Source organism: Pocillopora damicornis, chromosome 8 (genome assembly GCF_964200805.1).
Source record: "Pocillopora damicornis chromosome 8, jaPocDami1.2, whole genome shotgun sequence".
NCBI classification, from domain to species: Eukaryota; Metazoa; Cnidaria; class Anthozoa; order Scleractinia; family Pocilloporidae; genus Pocillopora; species Pocillopora damicornis.
In genome coordinates, this window is record NC_142677.1 from 9,478,529 (window position 1) to 9,495,677 (window position 17,149).

The 17,149-nt window shown below is 36.2% G+C and overlaps 1 protein-coding gene across 13 annotated transcripts in view; it reads left to right on the forward strand.

The window, feature by feature from the left end:
* LOC113674594 (inhibitor of growth protein 5) overlaps positions 1-14,375 on the forward strand; it is a 29,226-nt gene extending 14,851 nt beyond the window's left edge. For 8 of the 13 annotated variants that reach the window (XM_089180202.1, XM_089180201.1, XM_027191082.2 and 5 more), the window contains 10 exons: positions 2,763-2,863; positions 3,372-3,443; positions 5,523-5,689; positions 6,290-6,389; positions 10,449-10,484; positions 11,074-11,140; positions 11,499-11,616; positions 11,797-11,835; positions 12,379-12,440; positions 12,952-14,375. In XM_089180202.1, coding sequence (XP_089036328.1) covers positions 2,827-2,863; positions 3,372-3,443; positions 5,523-5,689; positions 6,290-6,389; positions 10,449-10,484; positions 11,074-11,140; positions 11,499-11,616; positions 11,797-11,835; positions 12,379-12,440; positions 12,952-12,991 — 738 coding nt within the window. In that variant the 5' untranslated portion in view covers positions 2,763-2,826 and the 3' untranslated portion in view covers positions 12,992-14,375. Of the gene's footprint in view, positions 1-1,064; positions 1,195-2,700; positions 2,864-3,371; positions 3,444-5,522; positions 5,690-6,289; positions 6,390-10,448; positions 10,485-11,073; positions 11,141-11,498; positions 11,755-11,796; positions 11,836-12,378; positions 12,441-12,951 lie in introns of those variants that run through there. The other 5 variants (XM_089180208.1, XM_089180210.1, XM_027191079.2 and 2 more) reach the window with 4 other exon arrangements.
* Positions 14,376-17,149: the final 2,774 nt, after the last annotated feature.

Here is a 17,149-nt window from a genome sequence, read left to right on the forward strand (position 1 = left end):
CCGAGGGCGGAACGGCTTAAAACCACATTTGTATTCGGAAGGGGTGGATATGGAGGTGGGAATATGATCTAAAATTATGCATCTCCAGACTTCAAGGTTCTAGAAGTTAGCATCTCTGCGATCAAGACTGGTTCGTAAACAAATGAATGGACAGAAGCTCCCTATATTTGCGACTGGTCGATGAAACGATTTTAGGGTAGAGGACCACCTTACGAAAAAAATTACTTAGCTGTTTAGCTTTTCTGTTGCCGCTTCTTTCTAAATTTATCGTATTACTTTGCAACTTTTACCAGTTTGTAATGCCCCGGACCACTTACTCTATTGGGTGAAATATTAGCTGCTAAGTTTTTCCATGATACAGCCATGGTCGAATACCAGCTGTAGTACGCCCAGTTTGGTTTTACTCACAAATAACACATATTTATGTTACAGTCGATCCTGTATAAATCGGTTACCCACGGGGAATACATGAGATAATTTTCTGAAGGAATTGTGCTGCTGCTGCTGATTCGTTTATTCGCTTTGACAAAGGTCCAACGCTCGAAATGTTAGCTTTCAAACTCTTTACGGTGGTAACTCGGTTGATAATACAAAATTACCCTTTTATACCCACGGGGAATAGCGAGATGACCGGGTCGGACCGGTGATACAGGGTGACCGCTTAAAACAGGTTCCACAGATTAAAAGTGTTATAAAAAACGATACATAGCGCCATCATATGCTATAATTGATCACCTAGTGTACAGAAACAAAAATTATTGAAAGGTTATTCGGCTTAAGTGACCGTTCAACACAAGTGAAAGACAAAACAAACAGGCCGTTGGGAGTTAGAGAAGGGTGACTGCGACCGCTTAATATAGGTGACCACTTAATAGAGATGAAAATTAAAAATTGAAACAAATTCGGGATTTACGCAACCGACCGCTTAAAATAGGGTGATCACCTATTACGGTGCTGCTTAATACAGGTTCGACTGTAGTTTCGTTATCAAGTGTCCTTTCACGTATGCCCAAACTTTCTTTAACCCAGAAGATGGAAATCACGACGAAAAATTCGCTTTTAGACATGTAAGCTGGGAGGGAACTAAATCTTAGAAAAGCGCGAGGGAAGGGAAATGAGCAACAGTTGTGAACTGAGAGGTAAATGTCACGTGATATCCATCCCATAATTCTGTGCTCTGTTATGTCGGTCGGTGAATTAGTCGGGAGTTACTACATCACGGGCGACGAGCGGGGATAGAAAAAACGACCCAAATATGAGCGGTCAGCGGTGAAACAGCTTTTATACTTCATAGAGACAATCGTGTTGTAAAGCCGAAATGTTAACAGTTTACTTCACAGTTTAAGCAATTTTTCAAAAGTGTTGATTGAACTCATATCTTTTACTGCTTTAATAAACAATGGAGGCTTCGGAGAGGGAGTCAGTGGCATTTAGAAAGGCACCAAGAATAATTATATATATGGTTTGTAGCTAGCTGGTCTGTAAGATTTGCAAAGACGACGATGGAGAGGATTGGCTTGGATGCGATAGCTGCGGCCAGTTTTTCCATGCAAGTTGTCTGGATGTGCCTTTCGCGGAGACGCTTACGCAACATTTCACCTGCCCTTAGGGTGGCTTCTTGTCAGCACAAGTAGAGTTTAAATTTTAAAGCTGACTATAACAACGAACCAGATGATGAACTTAATGTCATGTACAGACCTTAATTTGCAAGATAAGAAATACAGTCCTTGGTAGTCAATTAAGATAGATTTTCACGAGCGTCAATGGTGCAGAATCGTAACTTGATGGAGCCAACAGTGGACAACATCCCAGAATTCAAACTTTGTGATTTTTTCCTCGGCTTAAACGCTAAGTCAGTTAATTGTTCAATTGAATAGGAAGAAAAACATTTCGAACGGAAAACAGCATTATTTGCACGTGTGGATCTTTTGAGAAAAGGTCTCCTAAACGAGTGGTCTTGATTGTAAATATTTAAGGAATGGTAAATACATTAGCCTTAACATGGCTGTTTCCCGAAGCTCAGTGTTTTCCTACTTGCCTTTTTTCCACGTGAATTGGGGGCGATTGAATAGATATAATATGCAGTAAAAGAACTTCAGCTGATAGAAATTTTAAATTTCTCATCTTAGGCTGTGGATACAAATTCAAGTGAAAAGGAAGCCAACTGTGATTAATGCTTTGAACAAGTCAAGATACGTTTTTTTCGTCACACAACAAATTACATAACGTGAATATCATTCTTCTTGATGCCTTTCCCGGTGTCACCAATGCCTTTCCCGATGCCTCCGTTGGTTAATAGAGCATTAAAAGTATTGTTCCAGTTAAAGCTTGAGGAAAATTGCTTAACTTTTTAAGTAGCGAAGTGTAACTTGGTAACATTTCGGCTTTACAACACGATTGTTTTCTGCAACTACGAAACGTACATTTAATTCTTCTTGGTACCTTTCGGATGCCACTGATGCCTTCATTGTTTATTAAAGCAGTAAAAGATATATGTACAATCAACACTTTTGAATTGCTTAACATTTTATTTAGCGAAGTAAACTGTTTACACTTCGGCTTTACAACACGATTGTTTCCTGTCCTGATACTACAAATGATATGTCTATATATGAGGTATGAAAGTTGTTTCGCCGCTGACCACTCGTATTTGGGTCGTTTTTTCTATCCCCGCTCGTCGCCCGTGATGTAGTAACTCCCGAATTAGTCCTACTGAAACTGACCATCTCGCTGATACTTTACCCATTTTTTACGATTATCAGGTTCCTTAGTACTTTATATAGACAACAGCTGGATAGAAATACAATCTAGAGACGAATTAGGGCTATGGCGACGAATATGTACTTGGAACATTACCTTGATAGTAAGTGCTTTTGATTTCACTTCGCTGTGACGATCCCGCCAGAATTCATAGTCATTTGCATTTGGAAAAAAAAAGACAGGCAAAGCTATCGGTGCTTCGCCGATGTAATGATTTGCTTATCCTGGAAAGTTTTATCGTAATTCTGCATAAAATTTTGGAAATATCTATTTTGTCGTGGAATCTGGTGGAAATAAGGATAAGCTTGTATGTGAAATAGATTTCAGACCAGCGTACAAGTTTACACCCACAAAAAGAGAAGATCGGATGTGGGTTTTGGTTAATTTAATAGTCAAGCTTAACTCCTATAAGTTAATGAGTCCTTTATGATGTCAATCCCATTTCCTGTAAAGTTTGATTTTTCCCTACGTTAAATAACTGTACGAGTGCGCAAATCATCAATTTTCCATAACACATTCGAATGAAAACATCTAAGAATGGAAAGGGTTTCCCCTGCAAGTGCTTTCCATGACACATGTTAATTAACAGACGGCACTGCTCTGCTTCTTAGGTATTGAAAACCTGCCATTTGAACTACAGAGGAACTTCACACTTATGAGAGAACTTGATCAAAGGACACAAGGTAACTTAGGCGCACTTATACCCCACTGGCTGAAAATCCTCTTCACGAACCAATCCGCTTAAGTGACTAGCGCAAACCACGCAAGTCAAACATTACGAAACAGTTATTTCTTTGGTCGCTTTTTGTTATTTATCCGAAAATATCAGTTTTCCAATGGTTTGTATTTTGGCAACAAACGTGACACACATTTGCCAGTTCACCAAAGCACGTGGGGTGGTTTCAACCTTGACTTACATTGCTTGGAAAGCAGAAGGTACACACAATTCAGGGGATTGTCATGAAAAAAAACCTTTAATGTCAGGAAAAAGTCAGGAAATTTTAATTTGACTCTGGGAAAATTGATTGAAAGGAATAAAAAGTTAGGAAAATTTGAAGAATTTGACCATAGGAAGGAAGAAGCTTTTACTGTCACATTAATGGCAAAGATTCTTTCCCTGATAATTGAGAAGTTGAGCACTTTTTGATACTAACCATCTTTACTCCTTGGTTGAGGTCGAGGCCATAATTCAAAAGCATTATATCATTTATTTAAATTTTTTGAGAGGAAGGACAGCTGACTGGGATGGACGCAGCCATTATATGTTTTTTATCTTGTTGGTCTTGTCTGGCTGTAGCAACCATGAGACTGTGTCATGTCATGGTACTATCAGGCCGCTTGTTTGAAAATCCCTCAAAGATCTTTATAGGATATCCTTGTTGTAAATCCTGTTAAGGTCTTACCAAACTTATCTCCTCTTGGAAATCTTTGTGCTGCTAATAAGATCTTACAAGGATATTTCTAAGTTCATAATGAATATTTTTATTACACTACAATCTAAATATCAAGAAATGATGCTTGTGTGAGTGGTAATTAAAACCTCGTTAAGGTCTTTGCATGCAAATTTTGGCCAGTAGATCTGCTTGGCTAGATAACTGTGAGGTAATTTGATAATAGGATCTTCAGCACATTCAGTTCACATCTCTCTTTGCCAAACATAATTTATCCAGTAGAATTGCATTTTATAAATTTTTCTGTTAGTCATCTATGACATACAAACCTCCAACTCTCAGTTGAATTGCTCTCAGGTTATTGCAAGAATATGGTATTTATTTGATGAAACACTTGGCATTTATTAAATTTTTTGTGCTTTGAGGGCAAGGTTTATATGAGGCGGCATCAATTCAAAATCCAATTTATTATTTGCAAACAATAGAATGGTAACTGGCCATTTTAATTTCAAAACATAGAAACATGTTTTAGTGCTTGTCATTAAAATCATGTTTTATATTGTTCTCAGTTTCACAATTTGCATGTTAATACTAGTTGCAATACATAAAGTAAGTAAGGATCTGATGTCAGATATACTTCTCAACTTTTAAAATAGTACATTCAAAAGTATTTGTGTCTGGTTTGCTCTAAATTTCCAATTGCAATCAAAGCCATGATTGTTGTGAGCTTTTTGAGTCTTATTTAAAGAAATGCTGCATCATGATGCAACGTATATTTTCAATGGAAGAGTTTATAAATATTTCTGCACTAAAATGAGGTGTTTATCAAACTATGGTGATTTATATAAATGAAAATAACAAGAGTTATTTTGATAAATGAGGTGGCTGTAACAAGAACATTCAAATCTGAATCTGACAAGAAAACTTTTTTTATCTCATAAATGCCCAGCTTTGCAATCTTCCCAATTCCACATTTTAAGGAGGAAAATCAAAGTTTCTATAAACTGTTGGGGTCTTAAAAGTAAATAGTTTTTTACAATGTCTTAAGGCAAGGAAAAAAAAACAGTTAAGGGAGATTTTACTTCGGAGAGAAAAGTAGGAAAATAAGAAATTGACAACACCAAGATAGCATCAGGTACTAGGGGGATGTTAGCTTGTTCAACTTTTAATGATATGTTGCTGAATTGTTCATAATACAGTGCATCTTTTACTTACATTAAAACAGTTATCTATTTTACTTGATTGTTGTTAGTGTTGGATCCTTGTTGCAGCTAGGAAAATATTCACCATCTCTCTTCCCTCTAGTAAATGGTTACTTAAAGTGAATTACTCTCAAACTAAACATTGCATCCTTCTGTTATTTCATGTAAGACCTTTCAAAGGAGATTAACAGTATGTCAGAAGAATACATGGCAAATGTGCGTGGCATGGATGCTGCAAAAAGGACATTACATTTGAAGAAAATTGAAAATGCTTTTGTCAAGAGTCGGGAATATGGGGATGATAAAGTTCAGCTTGCTATGCAAACATATGAAATGGTAAGTGAATTAATCTAACTTTTTTATGAAAACTTGATCAAATGTCCTTTGAGGCTAAAATAATGCATTGTGTTATTTTGTAAACAGTATTATTTGATGAGGTATACTTACCCTAACCCAGATGTTGTAAGTAATCTTTTTTGGGAGTATGAGGTACAATTTTGGTTTCATGAAAAAGTTTGTCATTCAGAAAATGAAGAGCTGTCACATTTGGGATTTTGCTGCTTATTATTCAATCCTGTCCCCCTTCCCCACCCCTGTAGAAAATGGTGCTGTGAAAGAGGGCATTCACAATTTAAACCAACACCGAACACTTAACCTAATATAATTCTTAACCCTTTAAGTCCCACCAGTGACCTAGACAGAATTTCTCCTTACACTATCACTACGATATCAAGGAGACGAGTAATGAGAATAAAGAAAAATATCAATTAGGGGATTGTTGGTTGATCCAATTGCAAATTCTGCAAACTAACATTACATGAATTGTGTGGCATATAGAAAAGAGAATTACCAGTGAAATCTTGGGAGTTAAAGGGTTAAACTTCCTATTATTTGAATTTATAATTCTGCTAATGAAATCTTTTTTTTTAATAAAAGGTTGATAAACACATTCGTAAACTGGATGCTGACTTGGCAAGGTTTGAATCAGATCTCAAGGAGCAACATGCCAAGGAAGTGGGCTACTCAGATTATGAAAGTGAGTTTAGTTCTTTAGACTGTGATATACAACTTGGTAAAAGTTACCTAACTTTGTTTGGTCGGGTGAAAACTGGAGAGAAGCTCTTAGCAGTTGAAAACTATTTATTTAGAATGCTGTTGATTAGTCCAGTTGAAATTACTATCTAACCCACATTATTCAGAAAGTCTCTTACCCACAGTGCAGCTCAAAAGTAAGTTGACAAAGCTGCTTCTCTTTGACAAAGAGGCGGCTGGCACATAAGTGACCCTATAAAGGATCTCCAGGATTAAGTTGATCACACATACACACAACATGTTCTAACACATTCAAATAAAACTAGCACAACACCAAGACTTGCAGAGATAGTTTTTTTTTATTTAAAGTATGGTTTCTTTTCATTACACAAGCTGGGTTTGTGATTGCTCATCACACTTTCCCCATTGTAAAGTTCTCAACAATCTACATTCCTCCATCATTAATGCACAGCATCAAAATCAAGAACATTCCCTCCATGTGGGCAAAGATAACCTCAATTCAGTTTCTGTAGAATATTTTACTGTTACATCTTCCAATGAGCTCAACAATGAAGAAAGTGATATTTTTAGCAGGGAAGACAATAATGACCAAAGCAATCAGGAAACTGACTCTGATATTGAAATTAACCATTCTACATTTGACAATAGGCCATTTTACAGTTGTGTACGTGGCTGCCAAGCCTTTAATTTAGAGTGAGGCTGAAGGTGACTGTGTTGTGATAGAGACCAGTATCTGGTTAGCGTGATAACAAAGCAATTTACATTGAAAAGCAGCAAGGTTTTTATCATAACATGTTCATCCTTAGCCTCACTGCTGTTCAGAGGCTTGGCAACCAAGCATGAAACTGTAAAATGCGCTATTCAGAGCAATCAAAAGTGGAGGCCCTTAGGGTTGAGACATGTGGATGTTCTCAAGGGGAAAACAAGAGTCCTTGCAGTTCCTCCATAGAAATTGGCAATATCATTGAGTATTGAAAGAACTGCATTGAACTTGCCCCTACATTGTTTTCATTTAGGAGCCATTTACAACTCTATCAACTGCAATTATATGAGCTATTTGAGAAGAGAAAGAAAAAAAGGGGCCATGAGCCTAAATACCTTTCTATTTTCTTGGCAACTGAACTTGTCAGAAAACATGTTTGTCTAGTGTAGGTATCAAATTCTTAGGAGCTAACGTCAGCATGCATCAAACAAACAGCAGCAAGTCACCCAAAATTTACTTTCACTCTTACTTTCATATTTTGTAGCCCAATATGTTCTAATAACTGTGGTGTAGTTTTTTTTTGTAAAAATTTATTTTAGTTTTCAAGAAAGAAATTTTTTTCGTTTGACCACTCAAATATTCAAATTTTCACCGTGAATATTACCCGAGTTGTGTGACCTCATGTAAAGAATATACTAGACCTACAGTGTTTCTGTCAACATAATCCTTTGTTTTATCATCTAAACTTAATCCCCTGTCATTATTGAAGCTGGCAAAGAAATATTTATTTTTTGGGGAATATGTTTGCCTGACACACTTTTCCTATGTCAAAAAGTAACATCAAAACAGAGACAGTTTTAACAATGACCGATATGACAGAATCTACTGAGCTTCTAGCCTTTAAAAGACAAAAGGATGGTAATAAAGTTACTGTAAAAATTTCCTTGTGTATTTGTGTTGTTCTATCTTGAGAAGAACTCAAAGTCTGGCAAAATTTACATGATAGCGACTATGAAATATACATGGTGCACCTACTTGTCGCCACTGTTAACTGGTATAAATCACTCCAATTTGCAAAAAAATCTAACATAACACTCTTACCATATCATATAAAAGGCCCCTAAAAGGTTTTTATTCCCAGAGCATCACGCTTTGCTTGCCTGTCTGAATACTATAAATTTCAATAGCATTGAAGCAACAACCCACTTTTAACTGCTTCGCTGCCGCTGAAACAATGATTACAAAAAAAGTACATATTTTAATATTTCAATTCAACATAAACAAAAATCTTTATACATGGTAAATAATCACTTGTGTTGGTATCAATTATTATACGACTAGCTTATGACTTAAATGAGGGAGGGGAAAACAATGCAAAACCTGGGCTCCTGTCAAAAAGTAATACCCAGATGTTATATAATAATCAAAATGGCTAATAAAAATAGTAATAAATAAACAAGGTAAGAGTGTTATGTTAGACTTTTTTACAAATTGTAGTGATTTATGCCAGTTAACGGTGGCAACAAGAAGCCGCACCATGTATATTTCATAGTCACTATCAAGTAAATTTTGCCAGACTTTGAGTTTATCTCAAGATATATAACAGTATATATAAAGTAAGAGTGAAAACAAATTGTGGGTGACTTGCCACAATATTTCAAATTTGTTCAATGGATGCTGGCATCCTCTCTTAAGACATTTTTGTACAGCTTTGTTTAACACAACTGGAAAGTGAATTATCTAATTACATACATTGAACCAGAAAATGTCTTCTAAATTAAACATTGCATAGGGTTAGGGTTAGAATGGAAGAAGCCATGAAATTCATTTTCAGTGTTGCAGAAGAACAGGCCCTGGATTTGAAAGAATCAATCTAAAATTATTTCTCTTACAAAGTTCTCTTACAAAGAGCAAGATCTGGAAAACTTATCAACATGCATGTGCTGCTACTGGCCATGTAACTATTGGCCATTCTAAATTTGTTGAGTTATGAAATCAACTTTGCTGTTTTTTGTAATGGTGTAACTTGCTTCCAATCTCTGCTGGACTTGCCAAAAGAACAACAATCAAATTGTGAAGTCTGTTGATTTGTTGGAATTCTAGACAGTCGAAATGTTAGTGCAAAAGGATTTACACCTCAGGTTGGTTGCTTATGACAGAGCTTTCTAAAAAAATTGTTGTACAGAAGCAAAAGAAACATTGACTGAACCATTGAAGGCTGTAGACATTTTGGCCTTTCCAGCAGTTTACAAGCAACTGTTCGTTATTCCTATAACTACAATCAGGAACTTCATTACCCAGCTGATCCTTACCAGCCTAGCATGATTTTTTTCAAACCCTATTGAAGGAGCTTACCACACTTAAGTGCCCTCCTCTACATAAGCTAGGGATGACTCCTGCCCCCCCCAATCAGTGTTTGATGAAGAACATCCACACATCTAGTTAGATTTCGCATCGACAGATGCAATAACAAGCCTTTTACAAAGCAATGATGGTCCTGAAGACCTTTCTCAGGATACAGTCACAATCACCAGTTGTTAGGAACCATGGAGAAGGTGTGCAACTTTTTTCTCAACTTCCCTCAAGTTGCTGCATCAAGACCACCATCAGTTGCAAACTCTTACTATACACAAACCCTCATGTACTGAAGAAACCATTTTGTTAAAATTGACCCAGCTGTTGTCTAAGTTTGGTGGACCCAATGGCACTGGATTCTCATTTCTCAACTTTCCTCAGACTTGTTTTGTTATAGTAAAGGTCTCACAGCAAAGGTCACATCTGTGATGGAAGCTTGGGTTGGTCCAATCATGCACAAAGTTCTGTCAAATAATTAAGTGAGCTTAAAAGACTGAAGCAATTGGGTTTCAACAGGAATTGCCTCTAAGAGGCATGATATTTATGGAAAAGTGTTCAATTCTTCTCAAAAACAATAGTAAGCTTTCATTGATAGTTGGAGCAGCTGAAGCTAAGAAGCCAACCTAAGTATCTTGTCAAAGAGGGGGCTAATGCAACTAGTGGTATTCAAGGAAATAATGGCAAGATACTTGACAAATAGCTCCTGCCAATCATCCAATCAAAATTTCCAGGTGGCCTACACCTCTAGTTAAACATTGACTCAAAATGCACAAGCCACTTAGCTTCCAACTTCATGGCTTTTTTTTTTTTAACTTCTATCTGGGCTTTTGATGTGAAAATTATACATGATTTTTGGAAAGTGTATTTGTATGTGTCAAACCAGCTGTGAAGAGGAAGAAATCACATCAGTGCTGCTCAAAAGTTAATTGGATCTAATAATTCAATTTCAAAAGCCCTTCCAAACAGATTTTTAATATTTTGCAGGTGAATCACCAACACCAAAGCGCAAAAGCAAGTCAGGTAATATTAAGTTGGTAAATGTTATTCACCTGTTGTTGAAAGTGGTTTAGGTGTTGTGTGCAACAATTTTCTCCCATGGTCTCTCTTCTGCAATTTAAACCTGTTATAAGGCTTAGCCTCAAAGTCCATCCATGCTGAGGACTACCAAACCACAGTTTCTGTAACTGATGGTTGTTATGAATAATTATTAAGGTTAGAGTGGCCAATTTAGGTTTATTATCAAGATGTAGATTGGGAAGAAGAAGCAATGAAAAATAACAATGAAGAGCTAGATGCATGTAAATATGTACTTCAAACAAATCCTAGGCTTGAATATTTCTAGCTGAAGACAATCATGCTTTCTGGCAACACCAATAATTTTCTTTATAAATGATTACTTTAGCAAATGCTTTGTAATGCACACTCGGAAGTTTGGTGTCATATCCATCATCTTGAGCTTAGTCCTCAAACTGACATTTAGTTGAAGGAAGATGTAAGACCTATCTACTTGGACTCTAGTGATAACTATTTCTCTGATAAAATATTATGTACAAACTCTCTCTGGAGTATTTTTAGAGGCATACTTACATTAATTTCCTTATTGGGTAAGGTGGAAGGAACAGAGGAGGAGGAAGGAAAAAACAAGATACTTCTGAGTCTGCAAGGAAAAAGAAAAAGTATGTGTTAAAAGGTTATAAATTTTGTTTGAACTAACTTCATCTGAGGATTGTCTGGATTGCATTCCAATGGAAACAAATTTTGTTTTGCTCAAAAATGGAAGATAACTCATTACTTTTGCAAAACCTTGAAATTTAACCTCCAGTATTCAGGTCAGGTCATGAATAAAATACAAAAAAATTGTTTCTTGTTTTTGAACAATGAAAACAGGTAACCTTACATCATTCCAAAAGATCCATGGGAACACTAAGCCAAAAAAGAAACAACACAACAATATTTTTTTATATTATTGATGTGGAACCTGATCATATTGTATTTTGACACCTGAAAATTTGATAGTGATTTATTCTTTTTTAGAGTTGAATCTGAAGGTCCTAAGTCACTTGCAGTAGCTGTCTCTCTCCTGGCACCTGAGGTTCAAGTGCTTGATATGCCAGTTGACCCTAATGAGCCAACATACTGTCTGTGTCATCAGGTAAGCAGCTTGGAAAAGAACCACAAGTTATTAAAGTTTGATAAACTGTTTTCACATTTTCTTAGCAGGTTTATGTTGTCTATTGATGAACATGCAGGGAACACTTTTGTCACTAAGTTACATTGTGCTCCTTCTGAGGTATGTTACTAAGATTGCATTCCTTTGGTTTTTGTTACCTAGGTTTCATATGGTGAAATGATAGGCTGTGATAACACAGAGGTAGGCATAACACAGTCAGCCTATTACTATAAATTATTACTATTGTTTTTAATTTGTTTTGGAGTTTTGTAAGGGGAGAAAATGTGTTAGTCCCCTGTAGCAAGACAGTTCCTCTCTTTAGCTTTGCAATAGCTAAAGGCATCATGAAGTTTTCACAAGTCAATGTATCAACAAGGATTTAGTGTGAATGTACAGTTGAGATGAAAAAAAGTAAAGAATTATATTCCACATTTGATTTCTGTTGTATTTTTTGAAAAACATGCCTTATGCAAATTATTGGATCTCAATTCAAAATAAGGGTCTTATTTTTTATAACTGTTCCCCGTCACCCAAATGTTTTCTAGTCTACTTGCATTATGTTAAAGTCCTGTTGTGCTAATTTAGAAGGCCCTACAAAAATCTTGGTTTTTTTAGGTGGCAAGTGGCTGCCTTTACACTTAATCAGCTAGGTTCACACATTAAACTGTAAACTCTTAATTCTCTCCCTCTTTCAATCCACTTCCCCCATTGCTACCTCATGTTAACTTCGTATTTTCATTTTAGTGCCCAATAGAATGGTTTCACTTCCCGTGTGTAGGACTGACATCAAAGCCAAAAGGAAAATGGTTAGTCTAGACAAGATTGCATTTCTCAAATTTTGAAATTTAAATTAATTGCTATACATTTTAGTGTGTCTTGGGGGCATGTGCCTTGGTCCTACTGCTGCAGGTTGGTAGAGAGATATTAAGCAGCTTGATATGAAGGATATCAATCTCTAGATTAAAGGATAAGTCACACTTCTGAATACTTTCTCAATATGAAAAATGAAGTTTTTCTTTTTACTACAAGTTGATTTATAACGGTAAAGACCGAATACTTTTCAAATAATCTTGTCTTTTGGAAAATGGTTCTTAAATCCGAAGTCATGGAATGTTTAAATTTTTCTCAAACACATGGGCCTCAAAACCTGTATGCAGAACTTAGTGCATTTTACCTCACTGTACATTATTGATCTTATAATTTACAAGTTTTTATCAATAATATATGTAGTTAAGTGACTTTGGATTCTCACATTTGAGTGAGCTCTTGATTAAAGGGACACTCCTGAGCAGAGCCTTATTCATACCTTTCGTACAGGTATTGTCCAAAATGTGCACAAGAGAGAAAGAAGAAGTAACTATGGCATCAGTGACTATGGCATCAAAAGGGCTTATAACCGCTAACAACATTGTTTGGGAACAAAGCAAGACAAGTATGCCTGTTATGGTCCAAATCTCCCGGCACACAGTGAACGTTCGTCGTCAGTTGCGCATGTGTGGTCAAACCCCTTAATAAGAGAATATTGTAGCAAAGTGCCTTTGTATTTATGTTATTACTGCACCTGTCAATGACATGCGACCTCTGGCTCTCTGAGCTATTCTTACGATGTCCTTTCATGTAGCTTTCAATCATTATCGCAACTGCTATCGAAGTACAGAGGCAAACAAAATGGATCGAAATCCACCGCTTACAACTTAGAAATGCATTTTTTATGACACAAATACAATTCCACAGACCGAAAAAACGCAGTAAATTCAGGAGTGGGTTATGTTGAATGATTGTACCAACTCATGTAAATATTATTTGTAGATATAAATATAAAGTTTACATAATGTTACCACGAGGCGGTCAAATCCCCATTTTTTTCCTCGTTTTTTGCTTTGTTTTTGTTTCTCTATGTTTCTGTTTTTGATAGCAGAGAACTTTTCAAATTTTTGTACATTCTAGAGTACAAAGTAGTGTTGGGTTTCAAAGTGCTTGTATAAAGAGGCCACATTTTCGACGAAATGACCGAAACATGATACTGAAATGTTCGAGGAGTTTTTGACGGTTTTTTTGTCGATGAGATTGCGACAACTTATGACTTACTAAAGCTATTTGCACTTGTTGAAATTTTCTGAGAATATTCAAGGAGGAAAACCTCGGTCCGGCATCTTTTAAGGGTTTCACGTAATATTCTCGTGCGGAACAGTCTGTTCCTCGCAAGATTTGTAAAGCTTGATCTGAATTAATTGTAAAATGAAGTACGGATTATAAGATTGAATCATAATTTACTATTAGTTGAGACATGGTGGTGGTACATTCATGCTAAGACATGAAAAATTTGAGATGAACGCCAAGTTTCTATAAAGCCCGCTCTTCCACGTTTCTCCCCGTAACAAAATTCTGAAGTAACAGTTCATTGTAGTGATTTTTTATACATCTGGAATAGGAAGCATTTTATGACGAAGTATACTTGAGTTTGAAAGTTTGTTATTAGTTTCTTTAAAGACATGAGTTTTCAACCAAAGAATATTGCATATTGGATATGGTATTCATCAAGCGTGGGTGACGATTCAAATGAAAAATAACAAGTTTAAATACCCAGTCTTAGAACCCTGAAAAGTTTCCTCCAAAGGTATGGCAAGCACAGCAATATTCAATCCTTGCAATATATCTTTAATCCTTAAAGTATTCACTTATTTAACGACGTAAAAAAGCATTAAATCCAATTGTTAGTAAGACCTTTGTTGGAAATCAAACCTTTGGTTTTCGTGACTTCATCCAATATCACGAGTACTGATTCAACAAATACCTCAAGGAGTGCGTTTTACTGCAAATGCCTTGCTTTACCTGGGTAGTCTTTCGTATCTCAAATTTGTTGTGTCCGGCTGCAGAAGAACGTAAACTCTTCACACGATCTCCATCTCCTTGTCAAAGTTATTGATTTTTCGAAAAAGGGTTCGGAGAAAAACAGTGACAACAAAGACTGTTTATTCGCAACAAGAAACATTGAAAATTTCACGCTAACGGTGGAGAGACGTCAATATGAAAACAAGCTCCAAAAATTAGTTTTTGCCCTCTTGAGCTGTTAGCCTAAATACAAAAATACCGCTTCTGATCCCAACTTACCAGTTTTAGATTCACAATTGGAAATAATGCCTTATAGACATAGTTATTTTCAATTTAAAAACTTCATACGGTAGCCAATCAGTCGTTAAAACCAATTAATCTTATTTTCATTGTGCTAGCTTTAATATTCCTATTCAATTAAAAAAGAAAATTCGCCAGGCAGGGTCAGTTCCAGCACTAAATTCCTTTAGGCTGTAGAGTACTACCGTTGAAATTCTGGCCTTTTCTGTTCTCTCCCTCCTCCAGCTTCTTCGGGTGATGCTACTATCTACCTGTCTTCGTCTTGTCTAGTATGTTGAGAGAGGAAATTCACCTTTTTCAGTATGTTCATGGCCAACATTGATACACACTGGTAGTCTTCTTTAAGTCAAGGAAAATTCCCATATATTCCCTTCGACAGACATTTCTCAGATTGAGACACTCCTAAAATGACAAAGCTCTTCTCTTCTTGTTTTCCAAAGTAACAATTAGGTGCGTTTAATGTCAGAAGATGATGATTTAAGAGTTTATCACGTAAGTTTAAGTTTTGGTACAGAATATGGTTTGAAACGACTATTTTTGAAAAGCAACGTCAAGTGAATGATTTCCTCTTCAATCATATTCATGATGCAGACTTCAGTCTCAATCATAACGTCTCATTTTTCAATCACATACCACGCTTATAGGAGCTACCTCGCTTGCATTGCTAAAATCCTCTCAGTCCAACCTGTATGAGACTAATACAATTGCTCGGTAAGGAAAAAAAAGCGAAAAGCAATGATGGTTTAAGAAGGTTCATGGTTTTCTAAGAATGGAAAACATTTAACTTATTTAGCACCATCAAAATGTTCAGCATAAACATCTAAAGGCTTACTGATGTAAGATGCACAAATCTTGGCTCGACCAGATATGAGAAAATGACATCCCACGTAAGAAAAGAGACTAAAACCACTGGTTTAAAAATTGACGAAATGTTCTGGAATAAGTTTTGATTAAATAATTCATTTAATTAAATGTTGATATAGAGCCTCACTGACAGGAAATTGTTTAGTATATTTTAGTTCTGTCAATCTGACAGGAAAATAAGGTGTGTCGTTAGCACATGGACCAATACCAAATTAAATGTGGTTAACACTTTTTTTGGTCAATGAAGGTTTTTGTTGTCTAGCCATCATGCAGATGAAAAAAAACGTTTCAAATCGCCCACATTTTTGAGATGCTTACGGTGATGTGGTTTGTGTGAAAATTGTTTGCTTCTTAACTTTCCTCCGTTGAAGTCTAAAAATTGTTATCAGTAATTAGTGTTAGTTTTGTTTCATGTGCATTTACAACGACTCTTCCGTTTCCCGTGGCCGGTGCTGGCCTCATTGTAACATTTTAGGATCCTTTTATTTCCCTGATTTAAATAGCAACAAGGAATAAGTTTTCAAGACTATACTTCCTTCTCATCCAAATACAATGAGCTTCCACCAGAGGAAATTTCTTTATTTAGACAATCAAGGTAATATCATCCTATTTGGAAGGTAATGCCAACAGCTATTGAAGGCTGATATCAAATGCGGAGTTTGATCTTAAAGCCAATATAGTTCGGGAAAGAGACTACCATCTGTTTGCATTTTCTCTTCAAAATAATTTTTTATACCGCAGAACGTTCATTTAAACTTAGTCATCTGAGCTGTTCGAAAAATGACGCTGCCTGATAGTGATAGAAGCAAATCAGCGAAATTATATCGATCATGCTATTTACGGTGGTGCCCACGCAGTACAGGGATGGCTTATCCATCAAACAGTGTCAGTCAGCCGTATATTTTGCCCTGATATATAGCTAAGTTCCGGGACACAATGAAAAACCTCTGGGAATTCTTATCTATTACTCTCTGTAAATTTAAGTTTTGGGATTTGATCCTGTCTACCTATTCGTTCAGTTAGCCCTCAAGCGATTGCACAAACACCATCAAAAGTCTCCGCGATACCACTAAAGCCAAGGTATAAATCAGATTTAAGTTCTTCATCAAAATTCGGTCTCGACGGGGAAATATATCTGCAGGTTTCTTGATATAACCCAACGAGACAAGTCGCGTAAAAGAAACAATTACCAAATATTTACGAGTTAAAAGCTGACGCCTTTCCTCTCGGAAAGAGGTTTCTTTCCTTCTCTACTCAAACGTGGATACATACGAAAATTTCTAAATAAAAATTATGTATGTTGCGGTGTTGAATATTCAGAGAATGTAGACATAGGCTGACATTCCTAAACAGAAGAGAGGTGAAGTTGAGTCAGAGATTTGTGCATGCAATCTGGAAAATCATTCGAGACTTCATTCTATAATACCTTGATGTTATTTGTTTACCATCGATCTCTAAAATTTGATTGTAGGCTTCGCACTTCATCATTAGAAGCCATAGAAATGCGATGATACACGTG